The 24,818-nt window shown below is 36.7% G+C and overlaps 2 protein-coding genes across 2 annotated transcripts; both read right to left on the bottom strand.

The window, feature by feature from the left end:
• Positions 1 to 340: 340 nt before the first annotated feature.
• Positions 341 to 2,328, bottom strand: LOC124173135 (zinc finger protein OZF-like). Its single transcript, XM_046552643.1, has one exon. The coding sequence runs from the start codon at positions 2,200 to 2,202 to the stop codon at positions 484 to 486; it is 1,719 nt and encodes a 572-aa protein (XP_046408599.1). The 5' UTR covers positions 2,203 to 2,328; the 3' UTR covers positions 341 to 483.
• On the bottom strand, positions 2,277 to 24,346 carry LOC124173144. The gene is made up of 10 exons (XM_046552658.1): positions 24,313 to 24,346; positions 16,437 to 16,604; positions 15,538 to 15,660; positions 14,338 to 14,469; positions 12,701 to 12,826; positions 11,483 to 11,650; positions 7,659 to 7,778; positions 5,382 to 5,454; positions 2,701 to 2,915; positions 2,277 to 2,363 (listed from the first exon to the last, which is right to left on the bottom strand). Exons 3-10 carry the CDS (start codon positions 15,604 to 15,606, stop codon positions 2,334 to 2,336), a joined length of 933 nt encoding a protein of 310 aa, XP_046408614.1. The 5' UTR covers positions 15,607 to 15,660; positions 16,437 to 16,604; positions 24,313 to 24,346; the 3' UTR covers positions 2,277 to 2,333.
• Between the last annotated feature and the right edge of the window lie 472 nt (positions 24,347 to 24,818).

The raw sequence follows: 24,818 nt of genomic DNA, 5'->3' as shown, positions 1-24,818 counted from the left end.
ATTTTGGGAATTGTGCCACACAGTTACTATCTCATGGCACTGAGGTTCTCCTGGTGGGGGAAACTGGGGATTTTCCGATTTTTTCCGATGTATTTCGTCAACTTGCCTAAAACAGCACTGCATGCACTAATTGACTAGAGTTCTCTACATTGTCTGAGTAAACTACCAACGATGTACGTGCGACAGTGTATGGTGCAAAATTCAAAGCATTCAAGATTTTAGCTGTAGCATAATTAATCGAGATCTCGTATATGGAATACTTTCTAGCATTTGAGTATTCGCGGATGCTGTTCGCACATCTCTACAAAAAGGTTTCTCTCCTGAGTGTTTTTGCATGTGATTGGTGAGAGAAGAACTCGAAGTGAAAGACTTACTGCAAATATTGCATGTAAACGGTCTCTTGTCTGTGTGTGTGCATGCAAGTACTCGATGAGACTTTCTTTCCTAATTAAAGATTTAGTGATAACATGAAAAAGATTTCTATCATGTGTGCGTATGCATGTGTTGGATGAGTTTGTCCTTTCTGGGGAAAGTCTTTGCACAATAATTGCAAGAAAAAGGCTTCTCTCCTGTGTGTACACGCGAGTGTTCAACGAGTGTGTCCTTTCTAATGAAAGTCTTTGCGCAATAATTGCACGAAAAAGGCTTCTCCCCTGTGTGGGTATGCATGTGTTGGACGAGGTTCTTTTTTCTATTGTAAGCCTTTGAGCAATAATTGCACGAAAAGGGCTTCTCCCCTGTGTGTGCACGCAAGTGTGGGATGAGATTCTCCTTTCTACTGAAAGCCTTTGCACAATAATTGCAAGAAAAAGGCTTCTCTCCTGAGTGTACACGCGAGTGTTGGATGAGTTTCGCCTTACTAGCGAAAGCCTTCGCGCAATAATTGCACGAAAAGGGCTTCTCCCCCGTATGTGTGCGCAAATGCATCTTGAGGTTGCATTTAAGAGAGAAAGACTTCATGCAATCACTACATGAAAAAGGCTTCTCTGCCGTGTGCCTGCGCATGTGTTGAGTAATGTTAGACTTCGAGGCAAAAGACTCGCTGCAAATCTCGCATGTAAACGGTCTCTTGCCTGTGTGAACAAGCGAGTGTTTAATGAGATTGTACTTTCCAGTGAAAGTCTTTGCGCAATAATTGCAAGAAAAAGGCTTCTCCCCTGTGTGTACACGTGAGTGTAGGATGAGATTCTCCTTTTTAGGGAAAGCCTTTGTGCAATAATTGCACGAAAAGGGCTTCTCCCCCGTGTGGGTGCGCAAATGCCTCATGAGGTTGCCTTTAAAAGAGAAAGACTTCATGCAATCACCACACGAAAAAGGCTTCTCATCCGTATGTGTGCGCAAGTGTTTAGTTATGCGAGACTTCGAAGCGAAAGACTTGCTGCAGATCGTACACGGATAACGTTTTCTTTCTTTGTGCGAACGCATGTGATTGCTAAGACCGCTCCTCAGCGGGAACGACTTGTTGCAGACGCTGCAATTGAAAGGCCCTCCTTTTGCGCCTCCTAGCATGTCATTTCTGAGGTTTCTCGCGCAAGGGGTGGTGGACTCTGAGGACATATTCTGCGTGCATGGTTTCCCATCCCCATCAGAACTTCCCACTCGTTCTGCAGTTTTCCTCTCTCCAATTCCACCACAGATTTCTAACACGGGCGCATTTACTTTTTGCATCGCCCCTCGTCTTTTCCTTTTCAATCCCGTCGATGTCTCAGAGGTGGACGACTCACGAGAATCATTACTTTCTTCTCTTGATGCGGGGACTGTGAAAGACTCATCTTTTCCCATGGATGATTCATCATTAGGATCCAAATTGCTGGTACCAGAATGAATTCCCATGTGTTTGATCAGATCGTCATTGGTGTTGAACCCATATCTGCAGTGGGAGCAATAAAATAACTTTTCGTTTGCATTTTTACCATTTCTAGGATTTTTGATGAAGCAATAACTCATCTCTTTTTGGTTTTCCATGACTGCTTCAATGCCACTTCTTCTGTTTTCACCGACTCTGATCAACCTAAGGCTATCTGTGATATTTGGTGCACCCCTTCTATCCCCAACAACAGTCATTGTGGCTCCATTTCCACTGTTTCTAGATGCTGGAATGTGTTTCATATAACTGTGTCCATCATCAGGAATTGAGTTAGGCAGTACCTTGTCAGCATGATGAGCAATGTCTTCTTTCAAATCTTTATCCATCACCTTCATTCCATCCAAACATGGGGATGCCACAGTCTTGGATTGAATGTGTGTCACTGAGGCTGATGAACCAATAAAGTCATCGTTAAGGTCATTCCATACATTTCTTTCTGCCAGCAGGTATGAAGTGGATGTTGTTTCTACCAGCACTTGGTCAGGAGTTGACAGCCCTAGAAAAGAAAATCATGTTACAATCTAGGGCTAACAGATCTAATTTTTTTAAACCATTTGATAGATAGGAGCCATTTCCTTTCTATACATATTCCTATACCTATTCCTTAAGGAAAGGCAGGCATCCATAATAATAACTATCTTGAAATTGTCGATAAAAAAGAAATCATCCCTATAAAAAATTTTTCTTCTGATCAACCTAAGGCTATCTGTGATATTTGGTGCACCCCTTCTATCCCCAACAACAGTCATTGTGGCTCCATTTCCACTGTTTCTAGATGCTGGAATGTGTTTCATATAACTGTGTCCATCATCAGGAATTGAGTTAGGCAGTACCTTGTCAGCATGATGAGCAATGTCTTCTTTCAAATCTTTATCCATCACATTCATTCTATCCCCACATGGGGATGCCACAGTCTTGGATTGAATGTGTGTCACTGAGGCTGATGAACCAATACAATCATCTTTAAGGTCATTCCAGACATTTCTTTCTGCCAGCAGGTGTGAAGTTGGTGTTGTTTCTACCAGCACTTGGTCAGGAGTTGACAGCCCTAGAAAAGAAAATCATATTACAATCTAGGACTCACAGATATAATTTTTAAAAACCATTTGATAGATTGAAACCTATTCCCTTTAATTAATATTTTCGCTGGTTGCTAAACACAAATAAGGTATCATTCTCTTTTGGCAATTTCAATATTGGTTCAATTATGTCTGAAAAGGGAAGGCAGGCATCCATAATAATCACTATATTGAAATTGTTGATGAAAAATGAAATCATCCCCTATAAAAATTTGTTCATTCAAAAGACAAATGTGTGCTCAGTAATTTTGTATTATGTAAATAGTAATGTTGTTGAAGCTGATATTTTAAATGAAAAATAATTTTTCATTTAGGAATACTTAATGTTTTCCTTTCATTCCTTTGCAAGTAGATCAGAAGTCAGTCTTTTTTGGTAATTTCTATAAACTACAATTTTGTCCAAAAAGAGAAGTCAGGCATCAAGAATTATCTCATATCAAGCTTGAAATTGCTGAAGAAAAATGAAATCATGCCCTTTTAAAAAATATCCATTTAAAAGACAAAAACATGTGTTCAGTGGTTATGGATTATACACATCTTAACGTTCCTTAAGTTAATATTTAAAATGGCATAGATTTTTCTTTTGAGAATACTTGAGGAGAAAATAATGCTGTCCTAATCCTTCTACGTGAGAGAACAACAATTATCAAAATATTTAAGGAATATAATTCCTTTAATGTTAAATTGCTCCAGATTTTAAATATGAGTTTACTTTTAGCAACTACATATTACTTTTCACACCAATAAGTAGACATTTTTCATAAAGTACTTAGCAATGGAAATCACGTGTGCCATGGAAGAGGCCACAGTTCATGCATTTCTATTTAAAAATTCACACCACTTTTTTCTCAAAAAAAGGAATGCATCAACCATGAATCAAGCGTAGTTAACAATCAGAGGTAAATTTGATTAAAAAAATAAAATTTCTTAAAAATTAAATAATTTCCCCCTTTTGTCCGCTTGAGGATAACAGTTAATAAGTCATAATGGTAGCAATTACATTTTTCCAGGTTGGATATGATATCCATCTAAATCATTTCCTGATCAACCTCCTGATGAGATCCACATAAGTATATTGAAATATTAGGTATTATCATTCTTTTAATCAATAGCAGCAAACTGTAACACATAAGTTATTAAAATTGAGTTGTGCTGCATCTTAGCTGTATTGATTTGTTTTCTAGTATTTACTTCTGAAACCCATAATATATCTACTTACTATCTGTTACAAAGTATTTTCTGACATGATTCACTGTTACACCTAACCAAGCAGTTGCCATGCCTACAAAAATAATTGAATAAGGCTGTGCATTCCAAACTTCAAGCTAATTTTATAAATTCAACATGCTAATACCACTTCTGGGCTTACACTCTCAGTACCTTGTGTTCACTAATTTGGCTGTAATAAATGCTAGACATCCATTTAAGATTCAACAATGCTTAAATAATTTTAGTATTTCTTTCGGAAGAGTAAATTTTTGAAAATCATTTGCAATATTTGGTAAAAAAAATGCACAGGCAATGCAATGAGTTGAATGTGGATTCGTGCTAACAAAGGGTTCTACGGTCCACTCCAGTGGTTGGAGTAAGGGACCGGCTGGGTCCCAAATAACAAGGAAAAGGATACCAGGGTAACTCAACCCCAAAAAAAAGAACTCCATGCGGAGAGGTTTCAAATATTATCATGCTTCCCATAGCACAGAAAACGTTTTCCTTCCATAGACACAGGCCAGAAAGAGTTCAGAATGACATTTGAGTGTCAAAACTAGGCAAAAAGTAGGCGGTGGAGTAGTGCATAAATGGGTGGAGAGTACTACCGGTGTTATGTATTTCAACATGGATGTATCGAATTTCTGCCAAAAGAAGTCGGAAACAATTTTATTCCGTCATTTCACTGAATTCCACCCACATGTTTTATGCAAATACCACCCTTAGCTGTACAGGCACTGGTTTCTCATGCTAAGCACTCATAATGGATCATTAATAATTAGAAATTTTTGTCTATAACACCAGTCATAAAGAACTCATTTGTTGAAGTTCATTGACTGGGCTAGAGTGCAGATCTTATACGAATCTTTCACTGCCATTAATGCAATATTTCACTAAAATATGAAATTTTACTAGTCAATGGTCGCACAAGTTAAATATCAATAGACTTCAGCAGAAGAAAATATTTTACATTAAAAGGACTTCTACTATACATAAATGTTAAAGGAAATTGTGATAATTCATTACATTAAATACATTAAAATTCATATTACTAGAAATCCAGACCACACAAGTGTAAAGATAAACATTCTCTCATATTTAAGTGACATGTTAACTAAATAAAACAAAAGTTACACATGGATGACTAACTTAGGTTCTTCATGCTCCAAAAAAGTTACAACACCCTCTCTACGCACATGTATTTGCAAGACCTAGAGTTTACTCACCTATAGCCTCAGTCATAGAGTCATTGGTCATTTCAGAATTACCAATCACTTTTTCGACCTCTGTAAACATAAGCTGAAAGTAGGAATCAACTCATTAATCAATGCACATAAGAATCAATATTCTTTTCATACACCATTCTTTTACAATATAGAACTATCATCCACACATATACAGCAATGAACACTTTGCAATTTCTTTGAACAATGAGACAGTCTTTGAATAATGTTCATTCTAAGTTGAATAACTGTGCCTTAAATACTGTGCCATTCCTGTAATCATTTATACATTTTTTATCGTTGACTTCATTTTCTCATGATTCATACCGAATGTAGAGCTACTTTTATAGCAGATAGTAATTCCATAACCCAATGGAAAACTAGCCACTGTCCATGGAAGCGATATACATCAATAACATTACCAACCCTACAAAGGTTAAAATTCCTGATTCTTCATTACTTCTGTGGGTACACGTCAGAATCCCTTAAGAAAGCAACCAGAATCGCTCTGTTACGTTCGGCCATCCCAGTAATTGACGAGCCCAAAAGTTTTTATTCAACAGTAATAATTCCTGTGCTACAAAGAATAAAAGCTATATTTTGGTACAGGGCAATCCTTTTGTAAAGTAAATATCTGAATAAACGAAGCAACAATTCTTGTTTTGGTCCTTCATACAACTAGGAGACTTTGCTATTATTTTGTTATTGCCTGAATCGAAAGATTATTACCTCTGGAGTACGCATTTAACACTTTATATTTTTATATGACAATATCTATTTTTCGGGATTAAATGAAGTGAAAATTTTCAAGTGCGCAAAAATGTGACAGCTAAGTATGAATGATGGGAAAAGCCCACGTGACTTCATTCTGGTTCCCGCTGCCATCGTGTGAGGTAGCCTTGAGGCGATGATATGTGAGCTGTGGTGATGCAGGCTGCTAGCAGGTAGCAGAGTACCCTGCTTGCAGATAGCGCTTGGCTTGAATAAGGATTATCAGTACCTTATCAAACGAAGGAAACTTGACAACCATAGGCAGTTTTATTGGTGATCATTAAGACATGTTTTCCTGAGCTCTGTGCCTCGTGCATGCATTGGTAATCTCAGAGATTGTAAAACTCGTATCTACTCATATAAAAACTAGGTCCCAGTGATTTCACATGGATTGGCATCGCATGGCTGCCAATCTGGCCTTTTTCAAATCAGGTAAGAATGGACCATTGCCATACGTCTAAAGTGGGATTTCTATAACGAAATAATTTGTATACTATGAATTCACTAATGGTGGGTAATGAATGCACCAATGACTTTCGTTTTCTACGATGAAGGAAACTACCCGATTGGTTACCTATACATATAACAGTATTTTTAATGCTACCACCAGATTATGGTAAGCAATGTTGGTGTGGCCATTACTAGCTGGAGGTATGAAGAGAAGAATGAAATTATCATTTTGAAACAATAGGTGTGATAATGCACAGCAACGAAGCTTCAACAGAAAGGAGGAGATTTTGAAGGAGGAAAAGTTAAGTTATTGGTAAAGTTACAAAATTTTCCCTTGGGATTGATTGGCCAGTGGAGTGCGACTACTGCTTCAAAACTCTATTCTATTCACATCTGTCCTAGTCAGCTCTTGGCACTGGGAATGCAAAGGATGCATGTTCCTTCAAGTGCAAACCATGCTAAGTTTTCACAGACCCAGCCCCATGAGTGAAGTGGGATTTACACAGATTAACTCCTGTTACGCAGCCAGGCGGCGTGTCCCCCCCTGGAGATGCTGACCCCTGAAGGAGTGACCGTGATCCAACTGAGGTGGCTCGAGGGGACGCGTCGAGAAGCCGTAAGGACAGTTGAGTCGAGTGAGCCGAGGGACATGGAGAGTGTTCGGGCTGGAGAGTCCCCTTTGTATAAGTGCGAAGAATAAAGTGTCACAGAAGTAAAAGAGAGCAAGGATCATTTCGAGAGTAACCCAAGGTCACTTTAACACTCTCATGCCCCCCTCTTTTCTCCCCAGATAAACATTATTCAAATCCAAACGCAGAATTTAAAAGTCAGAGCAAACACTAGTTTGATATATTTATAACATTATCATCGGCAAATAAATGCATTTTACTGCTTTTTCAAAGGAGCAAAATTCAAACATGTAGGTAAGGAACAAAAGGGACAGATTACATTACCATGTGAGACAAAAAATGAGTGCTTCTACTAAATGATGTCAGGAAAGTTCCAGAGAGGAATGAATTTTTGAGACAGAAAAACTTAACATGGTAAAAGTGCACTTACCTCGTCGTCAACTTCCAGGGGGTCTACAGCATCACTTGAGGTGCCAACTGCATTCGGTGAGATAAATGCAGGATAATTCTCCTCATTGAGGAGCTCTTCATTCCCCTCTTTCTCGTTAAACTAAAAGGGAATGTTGAGTGTCACTCAATAAAAGCCATATAATAATTACGACATATCGAATCCATAATAATAGAACCATGTCCTATTCCAGAGGCCACTCGAGCTGGTCAAAGCTGTGGATGCCTGAGATTCTTATGACCAAACTTAACCCTTTCACTGCCAGCCAATTTCAAGTGGGATGTACCAAGACTGCCAAGGCTATTTTCTGAAATTAGCATCATTTCAGATTTAAAAAAAATTACAGCTACTCAATTTTATTTAATGCATATAGATTTTTTTCCCAATTCCTAAGATACAATTACTTCTTATAAACATAGATAGATTATGGGGGTTTACATAAATTACAGCCGCTGAAAAGAGCACAATCAGGAAAAAAAGTGAAATAATGGGGAACATGCATGAAATTTGTTCATCATGCTAGTTAGTCTCATTGAATAGAAAATTTTCTCACAAGTCCAAATATATGAGCCAAAACTCTCCTAGTACTCTGCTTACGTCAATAATTGCTAATTAAAAATGCTCGAATATCGCTTGAAGTCACATGACCTGAAACGCCTCCTGACGTCATCGCACGGTACACCATTCACTTTGCTAAAGAGAGTCTTAGAGTGGTAGAGCCTTGAATGCAAGATCGAAGTAAAAATCTTCGTCGAGCTGTGTAGTAGTTCCTAAAAGGACAAATTGACTTAACAGGGATATAAGAAACCAAAATACTTCAGTTTACATTAGCTCGATTTCCTCATGGTGGCTAATTTTATTCATTCCAAATCTCTCCAAACAATCCCCTTTATTTATTTCAACAACGCCTTGGCAACCCAAAATATTCAGTCTGCATTTTGTCATTACAACAGCAATTATTTTCGCCAAATTTGCATTTGAGCCCTCGTAGATCGATTTTCTATCCACTTCCTCAGTGTGTCATCAGTGGATACCGTGCCGTGATGTCACGCTCCGATGACGTCTTTTTTTCAAGCAGCCGATGAAGATCAATTTTTAAAGACTCATAACTCAGCTGAGAAGCATTATTCATAGGCGAAAGTTTCGGCAAGTACATTTGAGGTAGAGGCCTTCTTATTCTAGTACTTAAAAAAAATTGCGCATGCTCCCCATTAGGGCCGATAAATTGGCCCCTGGCATTTTTCGCTCAACCAGCGAGGGCAGATATATCGGCCCGATGGCAGTGAAAGGGTTAATACACTTGCTGACTCAGCAACAGCAAGCAAACATCGTCGCCTGGAAACCCAGGGGTTGTATATTTTGTTCTTTCAGCTTCACCAACCTAGATGTTTCAACATTCTCAATGTTGGCGAAAGATGCTGGTGGTCTTGACACCAATTCTCTTTTCGCTCTTTCATTTCTTTCCACTATTTCTGGAAAATTGTCATGCATTTCGTAAAATTGTAAACATTGAGACAATCCACATGTATCCTGAAAATGTACGGAGCTTAAGTGCAGAGTTTAACCCTCATATGGATTTACGAATTTAGTTACGTCACAGGATTTACGGTGCCGCAGAGATGGTGTTTCATTTTCAGTTAATTTCTTTCAAAGTTAGCGTTTATTTACAAATTTTCTACTGATAATGGAAGAAACTGTACTCTCGTTATTACGAAGTCACGGGACCGAAAATATGTAGATTCGTAATAACGAAGTTCGTATGAACGAGTCTTTCAGGAATCGTTGAAAACTCCGTGGATGATAAATGCGATTGAATTACGCGGAAATATATATAAACAGGAAAATTCGTTTCAGTTTCGGCATGCGGCATGACGTAATCGAGGGCTGATATCCTCCCGAATACAGTAAGCACCATTTACGAACTCGATGCGTTCCACGACCTTGGTCCTAAGTTGATACACCCACGGTCCGGCCGCCGAGAGTTGTCTGATGACTGGAAGAATAGTCTACGTTGGGGCAGCGTTGCCAGGTGAGTAAGTGAAACGCCTATAATGGCTTCCGTGAAGAAAGGAGACGAAAAGGACGACGAGCGTGATCAGGCTTATTTCGCTGCTCTGTTTGCATTTGACAACGTTATAAGACTAGGCGAAAACGTGAGGTGCGTTTGGGGGACAGCGATTTGCTGCAAACCGTGCTGGCGAAGGGTTATCCGCACCTCCTATTGTGCCGTCACCTGTCGTACTGTATGGAAGGCATTGAGGAGTAGGGTTATCCTGCAAAATGCAACACTTCACAAAAATCATGCGCTAACTCACGATTGTGACGAAGTGAACTAAATGGGCGTGCAACGCAGCCTGAGCCGAAAAAATCATTCTCCGCGGCAAGCAACAACGGGCGAAACGCTAGTCAGTTCCTAACTTCACACCGGAGTGAATGATACTTTGTTCAAATTATGCCCAGAGTACGATTTCCTCTACGCCGCACGGCGTAAAACGGCCAAATCAAAAGGCGCCAAATTCCAAATTTGAAATTATTAATGCTGTCACACCTAAAAATTCTTAAATCGAATGTGCGTAGGAAGAGAACTAACTGTTCATCAAATTGACGAGCTGTAATGAGTCTGTCACCATGATCCCCCAGGAATGAAGCTTATGGTAAAACTTTGCGCGAATGTTGAAGAAATACCATAAATGACGCTCTCGATCACAGTACACGAGGACAACTTAAACGTGGCGTGATTATTAAAACTTAGCGTAGTGAATATCAATCTAAATGCTATAGCTTATGCGTGGAACTTCGTAATAAAGTTCATTTTTTAACCGCCAGGACCGGGACTGAGACTCGTAATATCGTAAAAACGAAAATTTCGTACTAAAGTTTCTTTTCCTATAGCTAGGATAGGCCTTTTCGTTGAGGCCAACGATTTTCTTTGTAAAAACGAGTACTTCGTAATAACGTTGTTCGTATTAACGAGAGTCTCTGAACATCTAAATCTTTCATCATCATCTTTCCATCGGAATGGAAAATTTTTACACCAATTTTAAAACCACGAGCACTGCTAAGGTGCAGCGAATGCATATAAGGGTTAAAGACCTCTGGCGACTACTATCACATGCCTCATGAGTGTGGAGACATACAGATTGGTGAAACTGGAATAACTATTTAAACCAAGATGTCAGAGCACAAACGTTGCATAAGACTTAGATACCCAGATGGATCAACAGTAGCCAACCACTGTATCGCATACAATTACGCCATTCTGATTGAAGCCATATCTTTCATCTATGCAGATATATATTGGGATCGGATCAACAAAGAGGTGATTGGAATTGGACTCTCAAAGAATGGAATTAATAGAGATGCAAGGTTTCAACCAGAGCAAAACATAATAAAAGGAATGGGAAGCATCACCTTTCTATGAGAAAATTAGCAGGATTTTACAACAAGGATCTAATCAGGTGAAAAAGATTCGTGTTTAGGCTCTCTGACATAGCAAAGACTTTTACCTTGAAAGTAGACAAAATAAAGTTCACCACTGGAGTACTCAATGGAATGAAACACTTTTCTGTCAGAAGAATAGTGATGTTGTACAAAAAAGATTGATTCACATGAAAATGGATAAAGATCTCAATGGTTTTGCAATATATTGTACAACTGGAAAAGTTGCACTACAGAAACTCGCACATCTGAGGGTGACTTCCAATACAAATGCATATATACACTCAACGCAATCCTAATTTTGTCATACAACTAAGAATTTTACTCAAATAAAGGCCATGCTACTCCTAGATGAGAATAAAACTTACCACAATATTGGCTCTGGGTAACTGGCAGTCTTGCACGGGAATGTATATTTCAGTCATTTGAACGGAGCATGCAAACTGTGAAGTTTCTTCAATCGCATCTCGAATACATTCTTTTGTGCCAGCAGAAGATCCCGCACTGTCATTAGCTGCCTCCTCCTCTTTGATGATCTGTGCAGAAAGTTAAAGTGGTAAACAAGTCACCTACATCAAAATTAACAAATGAGTCATTCTCATCAGGCAAGGCCGTAGCCAGAGCAGGGGGATCAAGGAGGTTTGATCCCCCAGAATGAAAAAAATTAAATAGATACTTCATGCTCGCTTGGTGCTCACACGACGATATTATATAGCTGTGCAGGGACATCTAGTAGTCCAATGCGACTTAAGTCAATAATTATCTAAGCAAATTTGTAGGTGCAGTGTGCGTAGTTGTAGTGCAGTGTGTGAAATAATAGTGCTGTGAATTAGAAGAGAGGTAGGTGACTTAAGGGCCTCGTGAGGGACCGCAGAATTGACATCGACACCGAGGAATTGATTCATCGTTTTACATTCATTACACGTTTTTAACTGAAAAACATCTCTATTTCCTGTCATTTATCGCATGCATAGCGTAAAATGAGACAGCTTGTTGTGGGTTGCCTACCTTCAAAACTGCTTTCAGGGACACGAGAAAAGGTCATTTTCTCAATAATTAGAAGGAATAGAGCTGTCACGTTTGGTCTAAAATATCAACGAAAGACCAATTTATAAGCTTGGTAACTAGTAAAGCTAGAGCTTTAACGCTAAGCATGAGCCAGTAACTAGCAAGCAACTATGTGAGACTTTTGACACCTAAATGATGGGTAGCTTCTGAAAATCACAGGTATAATGTGCCATCACATGAATAACAGCACACCCATGAAACACTTTGGACCACCAAGGTGCACCAACTCCCTACTGGAGGGCTAATGAGGTTAAGTTTATCGGTCCTAGGATTTTATATGGTAATTTATAAGGCAAGAAAAACTACTACACAAATGTACAACATTTAAAGGAAAAAACAGCCTAATTTAAGATAAGATAACTTGTTTGAATTATTAATTACTTTGAATCGAATGGGTAACCTTTGAATCTGTGTAAAAAGCAGAATGTTCTATGATTTACAATGACAAATGTTTAGATTTTTACCTTCTATCTCCTTCAACAAATAATTAAATTCCATTACAAGGTTTCTGTACATACCTGGGCATTCTCCTCCAGAGATAGTTCCTTCTTTGCCCCAATCAGCGTTGCGTCCAAGACTGCCGCAATATCTCCCCTACTCTGAGCTTCCACCTTTTCACCTTGGGAAGCAGCTAAGGTATTGGGCTGCAACATAATCCCCAATCATCATCATTAACGATTGAGATACAGAAACATAGAAATGCTTTTCAGAATTAGTCACTCGAATAAAATAAAAGTGAGTTTCAAATGGATATATTCTTCACACTATCCAGAAATGTAATTAATGTCAGGAATTGATTATGTTTACACTTGTTATTAAATTTACCACTCTTAATTAAGTATCTATACCCCTAATGCTTCTTATTTTCATTGCAGAATCCCTGAAGAATCCGCGTCGTTATTCTCTGGGCAATAGTTGCTGGAGATGTAATTCTCCAGATATCATCTTACATATAACAAAAACTTATTTTATGGGAACACTTTGCATGAGAATCCAGAGCCCATAGGTAATAACGTTCATTCAAGGAAAATGAAAAGGGGCAATATAAGAAAATAAATTTAGTTTATTTTGGTTTATAATTTGGTTTAGAGACATCAAAGACTTTGACAAAAAAACTTACTCACACGAGATATAACTGAAGGCCATTTTGAGTTAATGAAAAAGAGAAATCTTTAGATTAACATCTAATAGGACAAAAGTTGCATAACTTCAATGGGGAAATATGAAGGTTTTTTTCTCTGCATGTAAAATTGATAAGTGGTGCTTTCTTGAGGTAATTCTACATCCGGACTCTTAATTAAGTATCCATGATGTATATTTCCACAAAACAACATTAGTTTGCCCGAAATTAACTGAATCCTTCACAACTTATTAGTACAAATGTTTAGACTGTGCTTTCAATCAAAACGAATTGAGTAAATGCCCTTAATTCACCATAAATTATAAACAACAAATGATAATTTCTACAATTCAATATGAAACTCCACCACTGATGAAGGTTACAATACCCTATGTCATTTTTAAGGACCTCTCTATTCTCACAAACAGACTGATAGATTATGTTTAAGGAAGCTTAGTTACCAGTGATGATGAAGCAAGAAAGAAATAGTCAGTAGACTAGCACAGGCACAGAGAGCACTCTAGAAAAAGGAAGACTCTCCTCACAATTGAGAGTATAAACACCAAAATAAGGAAACAGTATATCTGATATTACATTTCGAGCATAGTAAAAAACGATAGCCATGTTTCAAAATGGACAGCTGCAGAAAAGTCAAGATTGGAAGCTTTCAAAATGTGTCGCTCTAGAAGATTACCAAAGATAAAAAATGAAAACAAAAGAAGGAAGTAAAAAGAAGAGTGGGAGGAAAGGGAAGTCTTCTAAAAACCTTATCTTAATTGGCCAACTCATAAGATGTGATGGCCTTATAAATACAATAGTCAGATAATAAGGAAAGGTAGACAGGAAGAAGGGAAAAGACTAGTTCTGAATGTTTTTCATGGGCCAGGTGATTGAGTATATATAGAAAAGAAGACCATCTATGTGAAAAAGATAAGCAGATGTTAGACTGGAATTGAGGGCTGTAAGAAACCAATTTTAGTTTTGCTGACTTATGATGGTGATACAGTACAAAATAAAGCTCATTAATAGTATTACCTGATCAAAAGAGTCTTGATGCATAAGTTTCCCTGAGGCACCATCAGAGCAATCATTGAGTACATGTCCTTCTTCATCATCGCTAATCTGATCTTTTTTAACAGAAGAGCACTTGCATGTTACCGGATCACTCTATTGGAAAGAGGGACATGGATACCCATTTTAATCAATTGGTATACAAATAAAAAGTGATCATGAACAAAGCTTGAATTACATGATCTCTGTAGAAAATAAATTATTCCTGATGAATGATTCTGGCCTCTTTGTAGAAAACAGATTGACTTAATAAACCAAAAAGATTCAGCCAGTAAAATTCTTATTCATTCTCAAATAATCTAATAACAGTCATAGTATGAAGGAGAAACAACTTTATTGGGAAAATCTTGGGAATAAATAGCTTCTTAAGTTGTGAACTTCCCCGATTATTAAAATTAATTTCCAAAAGGGAACAAGGCCAAGAGCACTAACTTCTAAAAAAAAATAGATAAAAACCTAAGAATAAGCAAAATCTTAATATTTCATTAAAACTAGAAGGGTTTCAAGACTATGAATAACAGCAGCAGAGAATGCAGTCAAAGTAAATAAAAATCAGTAAACATCACTAAAAATTGATATCTTTTGGCAATCAACTTGCATTGCAAACATCAAACACCCCATTCAAAATTGGCAAAGAAGGTTGAATCCCTAGCCTACACAATAAATTCCTGTTCTATTTCATCACAAAATCCGAATCTGCAAGAATCTGATTCCTATAAACATCAATCCCTCATAAGGAATGCAAGTTAAGTAGTTGAATCTGGTTAGCAGCTACATCATGTCATGGTCAATTTGTTTCAGTGTACCTTCAATAGTACTCAGTTTAACTCTCAATTCCTAATCCCCCTTCCACTCTGTGGTAAACGGAAGTGAAAACGGGTGTTTGTATGATCACATTACAAATGACTGCTCAGTGCCGTGATGACAGAGAGCTTACTTGCTCAGTGGGTTTAGCGGTCAGTTTGGCAAAATACACCAAATCTGTTCATTACATTTAATGTTAATGATTCAAACATGAAAGCTCTTCCGTAGTTGTTCATGATTGAAAAGGCAAGGCAAAATACTGTACGTTTCTGCTGAGAGGTATAAATAAATACATAATGCATAAAAGAATGACAATGTGCCATAGGAAAATTGGATTACAATTGGCAAAACAACACTCACCAGGTCATCAGTCATCAATGGGTCCGACACATCATTGGAAATTCCAGCTGGATCTAAAGTGTACTGCATGGGATTATTCTCCTCACTGAGGTGACCTTCGTTCTCCTCTTTCACTACTAGAGACTATATGAGAAAAATGGGCGTCACTCAATGAAAGCAAAACAATAATCTTATTTCAACATAAAAAGGCAAAACAATAATTCCCTCAATCAATAATGAAAACTCCTCTTTTAAGTGAGACCACTCAAGCTGGTCAAAATAATCGTGAGATTCTTGCAACTCAAAGATCAAACTCTAGAATATTAATTTCCAAACAAGGACGGGGAGCTGCGTCACCAAGATCATGTTCAATGATAGTTTTGTAGGCTTGAATGAGAGTTTTGGTCACTTACAGTAGGGGCACAACAGTGGGAATGATAGATCAAGGTTCCAGTGGACATTGAATTGTCTTTATAATTTCATTACCTAGGCTTATAAAGAGGTGCCACAACAATTTATGCTAATTCCTTAGTACATTAAAGGAGGAAGATGGCTTGAACAAATAAGAGGGCAATCATGAGACAACCTGGTAATAGCCACCACCTATGGCTTAAACAGATATTTGAAAAGGGTATCCAAAAGTCTACTCCACAGGATAAGAAACATTTCTGTCAACACATTAGCAGTGTTGTACAACTGTTATTGACTTGTATGAAAAAAGATTTGTATGGTTTGGATTTCTACCTTGTGTGTTACTACTAGAAAAGTACAACCACTGAAGGTTGCATATACATTAGTGACTTCCAGTTGAAATACTTACCTCTATGACGGACATACTATCTTTCTTCATACGACAGAGAAATTTGTACAATTGAAGGTGTATCAATGTAGGTTTCATTGTGTATAAGAATAAAACTTACCAACTTGTCATCCCTGGGTAGTAGGCAGTCTGGCACAGGAATGTATATTTCAGTGGTTTGGGATGAGCAAGTGAGCTGTGTATTGTTTTTAATCACGTCTTGAATGCAGTCCGTAGTCTCCACAGAAGGCCCCAAATTGTCATCAACTGCCCCTTCTCTTTCAAAACTCTGCAGACAAAGTAACAGTGACAAAAATCTTATCTCCTCCAAAACACATACACGGGATGCACTAGAGCATTACAAAAAAGGATGCTGAACATAATGTATCTGGCTTCATGTAAAAATGGAGAGTTGTCTGCACACCTATTAATCAATCACTGAAAAGCTACAGTGCCGACTGAAATGAAATTTAGCCAGAAGATCCCTGATATTCTGAGTTCATGCAGCGTCTTTTTTAAATTTATTTGTGCCATAATAGCCGGCCCTTCACTGCAAACTGTACAATAGACAATGTAGATCACTCAGATATATCATTTTCCAAATTATGAGAAATCAAGCTAAAGATAAATGATTCAAATTCTTGTCGTAAAAAACGAAATAATCGAGTTTCTTACTGTTACACACAATTTTCTTCAGCAATTATAATTTTTGGAGAAGTGTGATTTGTTAGGCCAAAATCGCCATTTAATCTTTTCTCAACAGTACAGTTGAAGAAAAAACAAGTGGAAAATGTTTTCAATGCATTCATTATGTCCTAGACTCCCTGCTAATATTTAAATATAAACTCTGGAGGAGAATACTGGGTGTATTATTTATGCAGAAAGAAAAGAAACCTCAAAATCATCTTGTTTACCATATATTTTTTATTAAACTGTTTTTTAAATAACACTGATACTATTAGCCTTAAAACAAGCTAAACCAATCATACAACAATTATGTATTATGCGATATGCAAAGTTCCTGCTGTCTGTCAATAGATGGCAATAGCACTGATTGCTGGTCGTTTTTTAAATACCAGAAACATCACGACTCAAGCTTAGACATTTGGTAGACAAACAGCTCGATGACCATGATGAATACACCTTGGTAATATATAATTAGTGTTGTGAGAAAATGTCTAAGTTTGAGCCAATTAACCATCATTTGTGAAAGCAAATGATTTCCTTCTTTCATTCAGAGAAAACAGGGGATGAAGTTCATCAAGAGTTCCTTTAAGTTAACTGAGATGCTGCTTCACAAGAAGCAACGTTAAATGATTGGTATCATTGCTTCAAACACGGTAATTCTAATGATGATGACCGTCCATTTGAAGGAAGACGAAAAGCCTTCAACGAAAATTCATTGGAGGTATTGCTTGAAAAAGACGAATGGAAAACTTAAGAAGAGTTTGCTTTGTATTTCGAGTTACCCACCCAGCCATTGCATGCGTTGTTAATTTAGTATTAAGCAAGGAACTTGAGTTCCCAATCATTCAACAGTAATTCTAAAGCATATAAATGATCCAAGTCGCATTAAAAAATCCATTAAAACCTAGCTGAAAATAATCAAATGTAAAGGCCAAATGTTGCCCGCAAATCCTCCAGGCATTGCACTGTCTGATTATTACTTGTCCCATTCGATGGTACATGGTCTGACAGGTCCGCACTTGCACCCACGTGAATACATTGAAAAATGGCTTCATTCATGCAAAACCTCAAAAGATGAACACTTTAACCAGCATGATTCAAGCTCTGCCACAATTATACAGAAAAATTTCATCTGACGATGGACAGCTTCCTTCCTTTTATATGTTACCCATTAGAAATTTGGATACATAGCTCCGTTTTTATCATAGGGTGGACAGAACCTTATTAATCACCCAGATTTTTTAATTATTAATCAAATGAACCATTAAAATACAAAATAAATACATACACCTAGCAAACAAAATCTTTAACTCTACAGTTACATGAAAAAGTTTCTCAACACAGCTATCTGCATAAACTCAAAGACACTCTAGAAAAATATGAGCAAAAAACATTAACCATTCCAATTAGTACATAGAAAATATTTCTGTCTTCACCCTTCAAACTCCAAGAATAAAATTGAACCACAAATTAAAACAGTATCCCATTCAAATTTTCACACAATCACTACACAAATGTCATAAAAGCAGATTTAAAAAAGGTTTCAAGAAATTGACCTCAAAATAGATTAAAGGAATTTAAATACTTTGATCATACATTATTTCGCCTAAATAAAGTCGATAGCCCCAAAAAATTATACCATACCTTGCCAGGCATGCATATCATATAAAGGGTTATCACAGGTTTTCCAAGCGTAGACATCTGTGGAAGGTTACTCAGGAATTCCACCGGATCAGGGGCCGTATTCTGTATCTCCAAACTGATCCGTGCAACACCGATTCGCCAGGTGGGACATCATACAGACTCCGGGTAAGTAGTCCTGCGATTCTGTAAGAAGCCGATGGGTGCAGCACCGACGTGAAAATAGAAGGTCATCGCTAGCCATACCAATACAAAAAAGGTGTCTTTAAAGCCACCGACTAGTCGGTTTCATGAATACCCCATGCAAATTGTGTGTTTTATTTTGTTTTTCCCTCATCACCAAGTCATTAAAGAGGTTTGTGACAATTTATCTTTCTCTCAATTTTCTATTTCTAATTATCTCTTTCTTTTATTGTGTGAAGGGAGTAAATAAATTATGATTGAGTGAAATAAAGCCTATTCCAAGTGAGTGAAAGCGATATCATTAATGAGGGAAAATGATAAAATGATGGCAGATCTGATATTTGTTAACCAATACTTATATTTATGCTAAGGTAATGAGTATTTGATGTTACAGTAAATTATACTGGCCTATTTAAAGGTTGATAAAGATTAAACATTGCAGAAAGCCTCACATTTATTTGTTGATGAGGGAAAAACAAAATAAAATGTACAATGTGCACGAGGGGGATTCCTGAAACCCCCTACTCGGTGGCCATTCCGATACATTTTAGGTGTCCATACGGCTATCAATGATCTCTCTTTTTCTTGTTTGTGCTGTACCGCTTGGGTTTGTACAGAATCACACGACTGCTTACCGGGAGTCGGTGTGATGTCCCACGCGACGATCGGTGCCACACTGATCGGTTTGGAGATACATAATACAGCTCCTGGAAAACTCGAACAAAAAAATGTCAGCCAATATGGAGTTGGAGAATCTGACCAGGTGTAATTACAGGGCAACCTTCTGCATATCATATATTTGCCACGATTTTGGAGACTGTTATGTGGGATGAAAAACTCAGTACCTAAAAATGTATTTCCCAAAACAGGTAACCTTTAAACTTATTTAAATTAAGGTTATATTTAAAGTTGTAAGCCACAAAATTTAAAGAAAACTTTTAAATTTTATAATGCATTTTTAAAATCAGAATACTGTTTATCTGAGAGATTTTTTAAAGAAACTGTTTTTATAACCACAAATACAAATAATTTTAATGAAGGCACTAATAGAAATGCAAATATAAAAATAATATTCAAATATAGGAAGATTTTATGTATAATAGAGTTAGCAATTACAGATAAGATGTATCACATCAAAAATCCTATTTTCTTTTATTTTACACCTAAGGATGAATATGTTTTCTAGCATAATTTTTGCGCACTTAAATTAATTTCCAATACTTTACCCATCATGCCTTCATTGTACCCACCATGAAATGCCTTGAATAGAAACAATGAATTTCCGAAACGTCGCAAAGATGCTTTTAATTATAAATAACCGTAGCCTCATGAGATCACAGTTAAAGGTGAGGGAGAGGCCCCGAACAAAAGAAAGAAAATATGTTTACATGCACATGAGACTTTATTTGACAACGCATAAACAATTTCCGGGTCTCTGACACTTCAATCTTTAGCAGCAAATCGTCAGGCATTTCTTTTTTCACTTAAGCATGCTCCAAATACATTTCAAGGCATGTTTTTCACTACATTTTATCATCATCTACCTCATTATAAAAATAAAAAATAGACGCAACAAAATGCGATAAAATGTTATTGAAAGTGCAATTAAATAAAAATGAATGTGCCATTTTCATGCAATGTCAGTTTTAAGTATAATAATAGTATAATGGTTATTTGAAAAATATCCTGATTTTTTAAATAGTGTAGGCATAGGAGATGATTTTTTTGCTTTCAAATTGTATTAATTGGGTCATTGGTAAATAAAATAAATAGAGTTTAGATCATAAGTTGCACTGACCTAGAAAAGTAGTGCTCTTAAGTAGTAGGTAATATTCTAGAACAGTTATATGACAAAATACAGAATATTTTAAATAATTATGTTGTAAAATAAAAATAAATTAAGGAACAAGACATATAGTGGCAGAGGTGTAGCTTGCCCGTGCCTACTTGTAGTTCGTGGCCATGTCCAGCCAACTAGCAGCTGGCAAGTGGCTCACATGTTTTAAGCAGTGAGTGTCGGCAGAGCATTCGAACTGCGCTTGGCACATAATGTATGAATTTTGCCGTCTTAAAGGCAAATTTGCGTAAAAATATCATAAAAGTCCAGTGACCGCATCTATCTCGCATTTATTTGCGCATATCGCATCCATATCGCTTTTGCGATATTCACGCGTCTCAAGCGATGGCTACAGTAAAGAAAGATTAAAAAACTCAAATTTTGAAAAAAAATTGACCTGACATTGTTGAACTTAAGAACCTGACAACATTACATTGATCAAGGGTAAGTTCCATTATAAAAAAAAACTTTTCAAAGCAAAGAAAGTTGATTATAAACAACAATAACTCCTTCTGTGAACAACGAAACTACCAATAAACATAATGATTTGGATAAACACCATAAATCAGTTCTTAGTTTCATACACAGATCTACCTACTCATGAGAGCATTTAATTCTTTTTAAAAATCATTACTAATGTATCCTTATATGAATACAACATTAACGTTTCCTAACATTTCTCTAATGAAATGAATCAAGTAAGAGTTCCTTTACATTACTCAAATACACTTTGCTCCATTGAAGTAAAATCACTCCTTATAACTGTATAAAACTGAAGGTAATCATTAAAATCTGTTGAGATAAATAGGAGATAACAATGCAGATGAAAATTTTGAGGAAAGAAGATTTGAAAAATTATTTAATGTTAATGTCGACTATGGCCACTTAATGAAAGCATAGATAATTGAATTCAAATAAAAAATGGGATCCCTGAGGCAACCTGATATCACCATGACGTATCTCTTACAGTCTCATGGAGACTTTGTGCAAGTCATGTCAAGAAAGAAGATGACACCTTTTTTACTTGAAAGTACACTATTAGATAGGAATACTGTTGAAGGGTTTTGTCCATATACACCCCGGTTTGAGGGAAAAAAGCATTTAAAATTTAAAAATACGATCACATTGAATTTAATTAAACAATTTGGCTCATTGTTTCAATGCCAGTTTGGCCTAGTGGTAACGCACCGCACTTTCATTTTGAAGAACCAGGGTTTGAGACTCCGAGAGAGTAATTTTTTTCCAGTCAGCCACCTCCATTTTTGTTATGTTCAATCTTCTTCAGATTAGTTGATTTCAGACGTTTCACATTTTTTTTACTTGACTGCTTAACGAGAATAAGCCCTATACTGACACTGATGTCGCCAAGATTCATCCAAGCAGGAGTGGTAAAACTGTGGTGCTGGCATCAAAATGAAGGGAACTTATTTTCAGAGTAAAAGATTTTAAACATACTGTCTTTGAAGAGTTGCCCAGGTTTCATGTGGGAGAAAGATATAAAATCAGAGAACGAAAATTGACAAGCTTGAAATGATCGACAGATGGGTATACGATCGCTTTGAGGAAGCCAGGAACAGGAATGAACAGGTGATGATGCGGAATTTACAAGAATAGGCTATTTCAGGGTGATTTCAGCACACATCTCCAGGATTTGAATTCTAAGCCAGTGCTTCATGGGTAGCATCTTTCAAGAAGAGACACCGAACCGTGCAATGCAAAATAACAAAATACGTATCAGCGAGCGAGCGTCTGCTGAAGAAATATTACACATAGCAAAGTAACACACTCATACACATCACAATATGATATTATGGCCTCAGGAAAGCTGCTTCCTACAGTTTTTATTGTGCGTGTCATAACCTGGTGGTGATTTTGGAAAGACAGCCATTAAAATTAAAATGCAAGATATCCCAAAAATATACAAGAAAAGATGAACTTCCCATTCATGTAGTTCATTCCAATCTCAACTCCAACAATTTGTCCATGCACTTCAAATTCATTAAACAAAATAGATCTATAAAATGACATACATCCCATTCCCTATGCCATGAAGCTATTTGCAAAAAATTTATCTGTATAAATAATAAGCATTTTCAAAAAAGTTGACCAAAAAAATGTATCATGAGAATCAAAATCATCACCTCATATTTTTAAGGCCTGTTTACACCACACAATAACATATGCAAGTTGATGTGTGAATGCATGAACAATGAATGCAAGAACCAAATCAGACAGGTTCTATTTTCTATTCATGCATTCACACAAGTTGGGTGTGTTACACAATGCATTCTTGCGTACATTTCTGGATTCATTTATTTAGACAATAACTAGCACAGGTAAGTTCATGGAGTAAACAGACCTTTAACCTTCAACCGTAATGAACAACCCCTACCAATTTAAGAAGCAATACAGTGTTTAATATCCCCAGCCACATTTATTACGATTCTTACAAGGGAAAAATATCTCATTACATAAAAAATTGTATTTCATCACGAAAAACATCTCTTAAAATTAGGATACATATATAAATGTACCCATTTTTACAGCGTAATAACTAAAAACCCAACTCTCACTAAATAAAAACCACACTCTCAATAAATAAAAAACACACTTTTGGGTACGTAATTTTGATAGCACCAAAATCATGTGCACAAAATATTATTAACGAAGAATTGCATGAATTAACGGTTTATATAAGCTAAGACATAAAACATTTTATAAACAGCTGACAAAGATAATTTTAGCAAATACTTAATATTGTTAATTAATCAAACAGATATGTTAAAAATAAAAAAATGCATATTCTTAATATTGTAACATAGCAACGAACAAGTTTTCTTAACCTGTCCTAAATATTTTAGATCGATTTGTTGAAAAATTTCATTGGATATATCTTCGTGCATTTCAACTTCAAAATGGTAAATAAACTTCTTAAAGTCGGCAAGTACGATTCTATAAATTATCTAAACTGTAAGTGCTGGAATTTAAAACCAAACAGGATGTAAAAAGCAAAAGAAATACATCGAAAACATATTCCACAAAATTTTCATGATCGTTGATATCTATTTTGAGTTGGGCATTCATGAACTCAAATGATTCACTTTTTCGGCTATGATTGAATTGTAAACACTTAGTTATACCAAAATAAAAAAAACGACTTCACTCTTCACCATTGAGTAACCAGCTGCGGGTTAACTAATGCCTCGTCAGGATTAACTAATTCGGAAACACTATGTGGGACATTGGACTCTTTTCACTGTTCAGTCGATCATGCACAAGGGCCTTTATGTTGTTCATCAACAAATTTAATACCCCATTAACTTTTGATGCCTAATCAAAGCGATTTTTAACAAACGTTGCACGTACCAGTTTGCTACAGTCATAAAGCATTATACTTACCCCGTCGTAGCAAGTGATTCATCAAATACACAATTAAGTTACTTTTTAAAGTAACTGTTATAACCAGTTCAACCAACAAATACAAACATCTTGCCACATTTTTCATTCTCGTCGATATGAAATTGAAACTACCATGACCGGGCTACACGGTACATAATCACGAACGAGTTAATATCTGTTTGCGAGAATGATTTAACATCATGTGGAAGTTACACGAGGCATCCAATGAAAAAAAATAAGAAGCACTCACCCTGAAGTAATTTCTGGACGAAAATTTTCTCAGTTCTGCGTCCGATTCATGGCAAATATTCCTGAAATCGTAGAATTCGATGATCTTTTTCAAGCACAGTGGACATAAAGTGGTAGGCAGGCCATCTCCGACAGCAACCTAAGAAAGGAATTAAAACATATGCAAGAGATTTCAGACGTACCAAGGAAAATATGTACTCATATAACGGAATAAAACAAGAGGCAAGGAAATCGATAACATGTAACCCGCCACTTACTTTTAAGTCGACTAAATCATATAAGGCATCCTCTACAGTTATCTGGCTTGCTACAATTGAAGTGAATATGTTATAATAATAATCATTTTTCTTCATGCAAAGTCTGCACGGGGTGCCCTCGGAATTCCTGTCTAGAGAATCCGAATAATTCCCAGTGGTAGCATTCATGTTGTCACAGTCTCTAAATCAGTTCACTCCTCAAGCTAAGCATCCACACAGCACTCAGTGATTACTGAATTCCTAATAAATT

This window comes from Ischnura elegans, assembly GCF_921293095.1.
Source record: "Ischnura elegans chromosome 13 unlocalized genomic scaffold, ioIscEleg1.1 SUPER_13_unloc_4, whole genome shotgun sequence".
In the NCBI taxonomy this organism is placed as follows: domain Eukaryota; kingdom Metazoa; phylum Arthropoda; class Insecta; order Odonata; family Coenagrionidae; genus Ischnura; species Ischnura elegans.
Note: the sequence above shows the minus strand (reverse complement) of the source record. Positions and strands in the feature narration are given on the sequence as shown.

Bases quoted from the DNA above. Each gene is read 5' to 3' on its own strand.
- LOC124173135 (XM_046552643.1), bottom strand. From the start codon at position 2,202: ATGAAGGTGATGGATAAAGATTTGAAAGAAGACATTGCTCATCATGCT.
- LOC124173144 (XM_046552658.1), bottom strand. From the start codon at position 15,606: ATGCAGTACACTTTAGATCCAGCTGGAATTTCCAATGATGTGTCGGAC. The intron at 14,470-15,537 runs GTGAGTGTTGTT...TCTTTCCAATAG, and splicing joins CATTGATGACTGATGACCTG to AGTGATCCGGTAACATGCAA. The intron at 12,827-14,337 runs GTAATACTATTA...ATTATGTTGCAG, and splicing joins ATCAAGACTCTTTTGATCAG to CCCAATACCTTAGCTGCTTC.